This window comes from Perca flavescens, chromosome 24 (genome assembly GCF_004354835.1).
Source record: "Perca flavescens isolate YP-PL-M2 chromosome 24, PFLA_1.0, whole genome shotgun sequence".
Taxonomy (NCBI): domain Eukaryota; kingdom Metazoa; phylum Chordata; class Actinopteri; order Perciformes; family Percidae; genus Perca; species Perca flavescens.
Genome location: NC_041354.1, coordinates 10,752,776 through 10,762,100, shown reverse-complemented (window position 1 = coordinate 10,762,100; position 9,325 = coordinate 10,752,776). Strand labels below are relative to the sequence as shown.

At 43.4% G+C, this 9,325-nt stretch overlaps 1 protein-coding gene across 2 annotated transcripts in view; it reads right to left on the bottom strand.

Annotated features, from left to right (window-relative positions):
• Positions 1-432: 432 nt before the first annotated feature.
• LOC114551138 (potassium voltage-gated channel subfamily H member 3) overlaps positions 433-9,325 on the bottom strand; it is a 33,061-nt gene continuing 24,168 nt past the window's right edge. For both annotated transcript variants that reach the window (XM_028572248.1, XM_028572250.1), the window contains exons 12-15: positions 3,845-4,095; positions 2,477-2,586; positions 2,190-2,242; positions 433-1,323 (exon numbers count right to left, since the gene is read on the bottom strand). In XM_028572248.1, coding sequence (XP_028428049.1) covers positions 622-1,323; positions 2,190-2,242; positions 2,477-2,586; positions 3,845-4,095 — 1,116 coding nt within the window. In that variant the 3' untranslated portion in view covers positions 433-621. The remainder of the gene's footprint in view (positions 1,324-2,189; positions 2,243-2,476; positions 2,587-3,844; positions 4,096-9,325) is intronic.

The window sequence follows — 9,325 nt, the reverse complement described above, 5'->3', positions numbered from 1 at the left end:
ATGTCCTTTTTTTTTGTGCCCTGTTGATTGGCTCACGGATGTCACAGCAGCCATGGCTTCAATAAAACTAAATGATGAGAAACGACTGTGTCTTCACTGTGTCTGAGTGTCTGGCAGTACGAGTGCAATATACTGTCCATGGAGTGACCTGTGCCTGAGGCTAAACATACATCCAAATAACATACATCTAAAGAGTATGCCTTGGAAATTGGTTAGCAGTAATGGAAGTAAGCACATTTTATAGTAAAGGAGCTAAACGTGTGCACTCATGGGTCTTGTCCTTTAAGCTTCTTCCTATATTTGTGGGATGTCTCTGAACAGCAGTAACAGGGTGGTTTTAAGGAGATTAGGGAGAAATCGGGCTGAACTGAATAAACAGTTCATTTAAATCAAGGAGTTTATTACTGATCCTGTCAAACAAATCAAAAATGAAACTGTAAAAACAAACTATTTTATTATCGTATCTGCATACAGCTGTTGTTCATTGTCATAATAGTTTAAAATCGATGTATTTACATCTTAACTCACATGCCAAACTTTGGACACATGATTGTCATGCAGTGAGTTGTGTGGCATGCTGGTTGGTCCTGTCTGTCGAGTGTCCGGATCTTCCTCCGATGTTCACATCGGGGGCTGTCCTTCATTGATGAAGCTGAGCTGGGTGGTGTGCTCCCCCCACTCCACCCCTTGCAGGTCCAGGAGGGGTTCACCGGGGTGCGAGGCCATGCTGGAGGGCTGGAGAAGGGGCTGGAACTGAGACTGGGAAAGGGTACGGGGGTAAGACGAGGATGTGAACTGGGACTCGGACGGGGACACGAGCAGGAGACGGGATTGAGGCTGCTGACTATCGGGTCGTGATAAGTCTACCAAAAGGGGAGTGATGGATGATGGATGGCTTGATGAAGAAAGAGAGGGGACGGAGACGGAGGAGGGATGTGGCACAACTGCGTGCTCATGGGGTGAGCTGTTGAGTGACGGGGGAGCCGAGCGATGGGAGACTGGGGGGTAATGGGAGGTGAGGGTTTGGGAGGGGGGACGCTGAATCGGATCCAACTCTCCTTGTAACAGCTTCGTCGTGCTCGGCTGAGGAGAGGGCGGTTCAGGTACCGGGGCGGATGGGGGATTGGGTTTGTCTGAGCAATCCACAGGTGCGTGTTGGGTAAAAAGGGGTGGGGCCGGGGAGCAGCTGTGTGATGACACGCTGGGAGCCACAGTGCTGGCCATCAGCAGGGTGGGGGGGTTGTGGAAGAGGGGTTTGAGAAGACTCGTCATTTCCTGCAGCTCCTGACTGACGGCGGTCACCTGGCGGGAGAGGAGGCTCATCTGGAGAGACGGGAGTCAAGAGGAAGAGTCAGTACCGCTGCTGTGTTTGGGAAAGTCCCTGTAATACAACAAAGTCCAATCTTGGTTTATAGCCCTGCATGGATTGAGCTAAATGAATCCTTAATGCTCTTTTTTATTATTATTTACAACTTTCTTTCATTAGCTTAAAATATGGATTTCTTCTTCTTCTTCTTCTTTTAAATAACTAGGGCTGTTTGAAAATGAAGAAACATTGATGTGAATAGTTTGGTGACAACTGACAGAAAAGATGGGCTGTGCAGTCAAACACTCATCATAACAAATAAAAACAAGATAAGCAACAATTTACAGTAATAGGATACTATGGCTTCAACCTAAACACCAGTTTAACTGTAATAACTACGTTAACTGACAAACAGTGGTGGAAGAAGTAATCAGATCCTTTACTTAGGAAAAAGTACTAATACCACACTGTAAAAAAAAAAAGAAAGAAAAGAGTAAAAGTCCTGCATTGAAAATGTTACTTAAGTGAAAAAATATGTAATATATGTTAGTATCAGGAAAAAGTACTAAAGTATTACAAGTAAAAGTACTCACATTTTGTTCAATAGTCAATCAACTAACAAACGATTATTGTAATGGAGTTTACAAGTTTTTTTCTCTGAAATGTAGTGGAGTAGAAAGTAGAAAGTGGCATGAAAAGAAAAGACAAGCACCTCCAATTTGTACTTAAGTTCAGTATTTGAGTAAATGTACTTAGTTACATTCCACCACTGCTGACAAATAACTACGAAATGGCATTTAATTTGGGGATCACACCAATTTGCATTTGGTCATAGTCATATATTCATATAATATATTCTTTTTGTCAGCATGACTAGCTTTACCTCGTGTTTTAGCTTAGCGATAGACTGCATGGTGTTACCGTCATCGTGGGCCCCTGTGGACAGATACAGAAATACACACATGCATATACACATACTTGCAAGTAAGGACTTCAACAGCTGACCGATAATTAAGATTATATATATGTGTATGTATTATCCAAAAAATGTATCTTTGCAGCTCTACAGACCACCCAGTCTGTGGTGTGTGTGTGTGTGTGTGTGTGTGTGTGTGTGTGTGTGTGTGTGTGTGTGTGTGTGTGTGTGTGTGTGTGTGTGTGCGCGTTAACCTGAGGCAGCTGAATCAGGGCTGGGAAGAAAACTTTGAGATGCAGTGGGAGAAAAATCAAACTTCCGGTCATAAACACTTTGGTTTTCTGCCTCCATCCAATCTAGAAACCTGAGGTCAGACAAGAAGAGTGAGTCAATGTCTTGCACACAAGACAATAAGTTAAGAAAGTGATGACTTTCATTTTCAAATGGCTTTTCCTTGTTCATGACAACATACAAGATCCCATATAATCTCTTTTGACTTTACATTTTACAGAAACACAAACTGGACTGATTTATTCGCCAAAGCAACAAAAAGACGACTCATTTCTTCACTGAATCCAAGTGCAGTTTATTATTATGAGGCCTCTTCTTCTGTTTTGTTAGATAGGCAGCAAAGCTAATAATAACCTAACCATACAAAAAAAAACCTTTAGAGTCAGGGATCTCCAGGACCCCAATTAAGATCATACAAATACATCTTTAATTCTCTGCTTATTGCTGATTGCATGATTAGTCCTTTTAGAAGAGAATTCATTAAATGCTTCTCGTGGGCAGATTTGTCAAAGTAATCAAGATTTCTTTCCAACTGTGATGCAGCTTTTTTCCCTTTAAGTGCTCTTATTATGCTCATTTTCCAGTTCATAATTGTATTTAGAGGTTATATCAAAATAGGTTTATGTGGTTCAATTTAAAAAAAACACCATATTTTTGTTGTACTGCACATTGCTGCAGCTCCTCTTTTCACCCTGTGTGTTGAGCTCTCCGTTTTAGCTACAGAGTGAGCTTCTGTACCAACTGTGTTGGGAGTCACACATGAGCAGTACCTAGGTAAGGACTACTAGCCAGTCAGAAGCAGAGTATTAGGGGTGTGCCACGCTAGCAGCCAGGCGAGCATTATAACGTGTGTTACAAAGTGACCACGTTTGTCTCTGAAGTAAAGGCTGGACTACAATAGAGCTGTTTGGAGCAGTTTGTGAACAGTGTTTTCTGTTGGAGATGGTAAGTCCCTTTGGGGGGGACTTTGGGCTTTTTCACTTTGTAAACTTATAACATGCACAAAAAGACATATAACACAATAAAATAAAGGGGAAAAGCAAAAAAAATCATAATATGAGCACTTTAATATCTTTTTGGAAATCCGACACAGTGACACAATTTATGCTTGTGTGCACCCTCACACCGCTGCACTAAAGTGAATGGGCTCCTCCAGCCGAGCGTCTGCTGCCACCTCTCCAGGGACTCAAATTAGCCTGTAGATGGTTTGTGTTTTAGAATAATGTCACAAGTCAAAAAAAAAAGAGCGCAAGTCAAATTCACACAGTGGGTTACTGCCACTGGATGAACAAGCTAACACTAAGCCCCTAGCCCAATGAATGGTTCCTCACCGAGGGCTGAGGTCCGGCTGCTGGCAGCTGAAGCTCACCCCAGGGATCTGCAGGCTGGCGGGCCGGGTGCGATCGCTCGCCGGTCTAAAGGTTCTCGCCGGCAGCGGCGGGGAGCGCAGGCCTCTGCCCAGTCTGCTCGGGGGAGGCATCTTGGGGAGAGGGGAGTTCTCACCCTCAGACCCTGATCCCTCCTCGTCCTCCTTAATGGATGGAAGCTTCTTCATGATCCCTCCGTTGCTCTCGCAGCCTGGCTGAGGAATTAAAAAAAAGAGGGCAGAATACAACAAAGTGTAATCATTTGTTTGAAACACAGAGAGCTGCTGCGGTTCTTTTTATTTTTATTTTGTAGCTGTGAGTACCACCTACGTGTCCACAAGCTCTTTAGTATGCATGCCTACTGACAGTATAAATTACAATGCTATTATGCTTAGCATTAGTGTGTAGGTTTGAATTGGCACACAGCGCGAGAATGAATAGGTCAGGAATGTGGAGGTCACTCTTTCACCAGATGGGGGAGCTGCTGAGCCATTGAAAGCATCACTGAGTGAACAGTTGCCATTCACAATAGCTGCAGTGGCGCTGATATCCATTCAGTTCGTCCGCAGCGCTGCAAAGGAGCGCTCTCATTCAAAACCAAGCAAGCATCGACGCCATTCATTCCCAAAGACGTTCAGCTCTGAAGGTTCTCTATAACCTCAGAGGAAAGAATATAGAATATAATGTTTGTGGATGTTTATGACTCCTAACAAGTCATATCCAAACAGATAAAATCCTGAAAACAGAAACAAATCCTGTAGTCAGCATGTTTTTATGGTGGCTGGTTCTTGGATTTATATTTCTTGCACCTTCTGTGGACTGTCATTTAAAGCTGACTAAAACACTGCCAAACAAATCCAGTTTTCTCTTTTCCCTTTTTGCCCCGCTGTCACCACCACCCTTCCCTCCCCTCTGTTTGTTGTCTTCTCCATCATGTCTTTGGCCCACGTGCTCGACTGGTATTTTTAGATCACAGAGGTTTAATTTTAGCAGTGGTTTGCCTGAAGTGATCCGAGTGGAGAAGGGTTTGTTTGGCATTTCAGCAGCACGTGCCACCCTTGATGTGCAGCATGCCACTATAAGGGCCCCATACAATTATGTGTGCATTATTGCGGTTGCAAAGAAAGAGAAATATGTGAATGTTGCATGTGAGAGATGTTGAAATATGGTCACTGTAGCCTACATGTAATATGTGTGTTATGCATGTGAGATGTACTACGCACAAGACAACATTGGACAACACTGCGTGTGTGTGTGTGTGTGTGTGTGTATAAATGATTCTGTATCTGCTGTGTAATGGTATGTTGGTATGTGAGAGCTGCATGCGTGAATGTCTGCAGTGTGTCGGCACGTGACTGCAAATATCGGCGAGGTTCTTCCTCTTCCTCTTCCCCTGCAGCTACCTTTCATCCTGATGTTTTCTCGTCTCGTCTCCATCTGGCTGTTATTCTATCTTTATCCAGTCAGGGATGACCCACTCCTCCCCCATCCCTCTGATAGCACTATTTTTAGTCCCATGCCGCACTCGGTGCTGCTGTCGCTGTAGGTGAATATACCATGGGCGCCCGGAGTACATGCTCAAGCCCCCCCCCACCCTTCACTTTACAGCCCCTCCCCACTTTCTTTTCATGTTGGGAATTCCTGAACCTACATGTCTCACGGGCTTAACCGCGACCTTAAGCATTTATTTATGCTTTAAGTCTATTTTACCAACAATACGCGCAAACGCTAGGTTGATGCTCAATAAAAACGCACCGAATAATATATACATCCACATTTTGCAACCAGCGCAGCAGCGCGCTTGGAGAGCAGCTAGAAGCTGTCAAGTGCTCCCTGTTCTTAATGGGAAGATATAGAGTGGGCTAAATGAACAGATGAATCATTCCAATCGGTGTTCTTTATTGTTGAATAGCAGCAAAACAAAAAAAGAAGGGAGACCACACCGCTCCAGGATAGTTCTAGGATTTAACCTATCTCGAAAGCCTGCCTGAGGAATTAAAAAGAGGGCAGAATACAACAAAGTGTAATCATTTGTTTGAAACACAGAGAGCTGGTGCGATTCTTTTTATTTTTATTTTGTAGCTGCGAGTTCCACCTACATATCCACAAGCTCTTTAGTATGCATGCCTACTGACAGAATTAATTACAATGCTATTATGCTTAGCATTAGTGTGTAGGTTTGAATCGGCACACAGCGCGAGAATTAATGGACCTTTTTCACAGCAAGAATTTTGACTTGTCATAGTAGGAAAAGCACAGCTGAAAATGATAACCTTAACGATGGCGTAATTCCATCAAGTGTCCCAGTGAGCTATTTCTGTGAGTCAGCATGCCCAATACCAATTCCTAAGTGGGATGCAGCCATCATTAATGGTTTTGAATACACCTGTGCTTTTCCTACAATGACATGTCAACATGTCTGCCGTGAAAAAGGTCTATAGGTCAGGAATGTGGAAGTCACTCTTTCACCAGATGGGGGAGCTGCTGAGCCATTGAAAGCATCACTGAGTGAACAGTTGCCATTCACAATAGCTGCAGTGGCGCTGATATCCATTCAGTTCGTCAGCAGCGCTGCAAAGGAGCGCTCTCATTCAAAACCAAGCAAGCATCGACGCCATTCACTCCCAAAGACGTTCAGCTCTGAAGGTTCTCTATAACCTCAGAGGAAAGAATATAGAATATGATGTTTGTGGATGTTTATGACTCCTAACAAGTCATATCCAAACAAATAAAATCCTGAAAACAGAAACAAATCCTGTAGTCAGCATGTTTTTACTGGTGGCTGGTTCTTGGATTTATATTTCTTGCACCTTCTGTGGACTGTCATTTAAAGCTGACTAAAACACTGCCAAACAAATCCAGTTTTCTCTTTTCCCTTTTTGCCCCGCTGTCACCACCACCCTTCCCTCCCCTCTGTTTGTTGTCTTCTCCATCATGTCTTTGGCCCACGTGCTCGACTGGTATTTTTAGATCACAGAGGTTTAATTTTAGCAGTGGTTTGCCTGTAGGGATCCGAGTGGAGAAGGGTTTGTTTGGCATTTCAGCAGCACGTGCCACCCTTGATGTGCAGCATGCCACTATAAGGGCCCCATACAATTATGTGTGCATGTGAGAGATGTTGAAATATGGTCACTGTAGCCTACATGTAATATGTGTGTTATGCATGTGAGATGTACTACGCACAAGACAATATTGGACAACACAGCATGTGTGTGTGTGTGTGTGTGTGTGTGTGTGTGTGTGTGTATAAATGATTCTGTATCTGCTGTGTAATGGTATGTTGGTATGTGAGAGCTGCATGCGTGAATGTCTGCAGTGTGTCGGCACGTGACTGCAAATATCGGCGAGGTTCTTCCTCTTCCTCTTCCCCTGCAGCTACCTTTCATCCTGATGTTTTCTCGTCTCGTCTCCATCTGGCTGTTATTCTATCTTTATCCAGTCAGGGATGACCCACTCCTCCCCCATCCCTCTGATAGCACTATTTTTAGTCCCATGCCGCACTCGGTGCTGCTGTCGCTGTAGGTGAATATACCATGGGCGCCCGGAGTACATGCTCAAGGCCCCCCCTTCACTTTACAGCCCCTCCCCACTTTCTTTTCATGTTGGGAATTCCTGAACCCCGCAAATGCTACTTTATTGCAACAGGGTAAAAGCCGTAGTGTCAGAAACGTTTTGTTACGTACGTCTACATATATGCTTTGACTTTTAGCTGTGCAGCTGTTTGCACTACTCCGCCTCAGCTGTGTCTCACGGGCTTAACCGCGACCTGAAGCATTTATTTATGCTTTAAGTCTATTTTACCAACAATACGCGCAAACGCTAGGTTGATGCTCAATAAAAACGCACCGAATAATATATACATCCACATTTCGCAACCGGCGGAGCAGTGCGCTTGGAGAGCAGCTAGAAGCTGTCAAATGCTCCCTGTCCTTAATGGGAAGATTTAGAGTGGGCTAAATGAACAGATGAATCATTCCAATCGGTGTTCTTTATTGTTGAATAGCAGCAAAACAAAAAAAGAAGGGAGACCAGTTGAAGGATTTAACCTATCTCGACAGGCTCCGAGCTGGACTGAGTATTGTGTTAACTTTGCTATTTTATGTTCTGAAATACAAATGTTACTTTTTGTTAGTGCTAGTTTGAAATGTGTACATATATGTGTGTGTGTGTGTGTGTGTGTGTGTGTGTGTGTGTGTTCAGAAAGCTTACTGTATTTTGATGCTTCTATCCTGCGAGATACAGCAAGAAGCACACCCTATTCACATAGTATTTATGTGACATTTAAACAGTTTGTTTAACGTGCTTGAAAGTCAAACACTGAAAAAATGGTCAGTGAGGCCTGACAGCTGAGCAAATAATATAGCTGCAAAGGTCTTACCTCACTCACTCGTTTTATAGAGATAAGCTGTTCATAATCACAAAAAAAAAAAGGTGGACTAAGACTAAGTGGACTTAGAGCCAATCGGGGGCGATTAGATGTCATAATCAAGCAGGAAACAACATGTTTCCAGACTGACTACATATATGAATTTGGCAATAAATGTAGTAAAGGATTTCATGTATGCCATAGGCCCATATACTAAAGCTAGAAAGTCTATTCGGTATAATTTAAATACTTTTCATGCTGCTATACTGTCTGTCCCCTGATATTTCCCTTGGACCTCTGCTCTAGTTAGCAAGCTTACTCACAGTGAAAATGTGACTTAGTTATTCTACGCTACAGCTGAGATCCATCTGTAGATTACTGGCATCTGAATCGTCCATGTTTAGCTCATGTATTTAGCTGTTGGCTGCATCTCAAGCACAAGCCGTGGCTTCTTTCCTCACTCTCAGTCCAGATGGCTAATCCTTTTTAAGTGCAAAGCCATCACTCCGGCATTGCATCAAATGATGGGTGGAGGAGGTCACTGCACAGCTGAGTCTAATATAAAAAAAACAGAAGGAGTCTTCTTTCTTTAAGGCATTTAGAACATGATATTACCTATCTGCAATACACTTCTATGGTAATATTAATAATGATAGTGATAATATTACATTTACAAATGAAAAAAACAACAACAGAAAGCCGGACAGAGAGACTGGCTGTTATACCTTACAGATTCTATATAGGGTGATATTAAGGTAAGAGGTTGTTTGGGTGTATGATCAGGATGCCTCAGATCACGTTCAACTGGGAGGAGATTCTCCAGAACATGCCTGAGGGACTACACATCCCATCTGGCCTGAGAACATGTTCGTATACCACAGGACGAGCTGGAGGATGGCTGGGGAGAAGGATGTCCGGGCTACTTTGTTACGCCTGCTGCCACCTCGACACAGATTCAGATAAGTGGCGGGAGACTGATGAATGGACCACGCAAAACTTTTTCTGACATCTAATGTGTGTTTTAACCTTCCAAACTAAGATTTTCACTGTGAGCAGAGTGATCAGCGATAAGCTAAAAA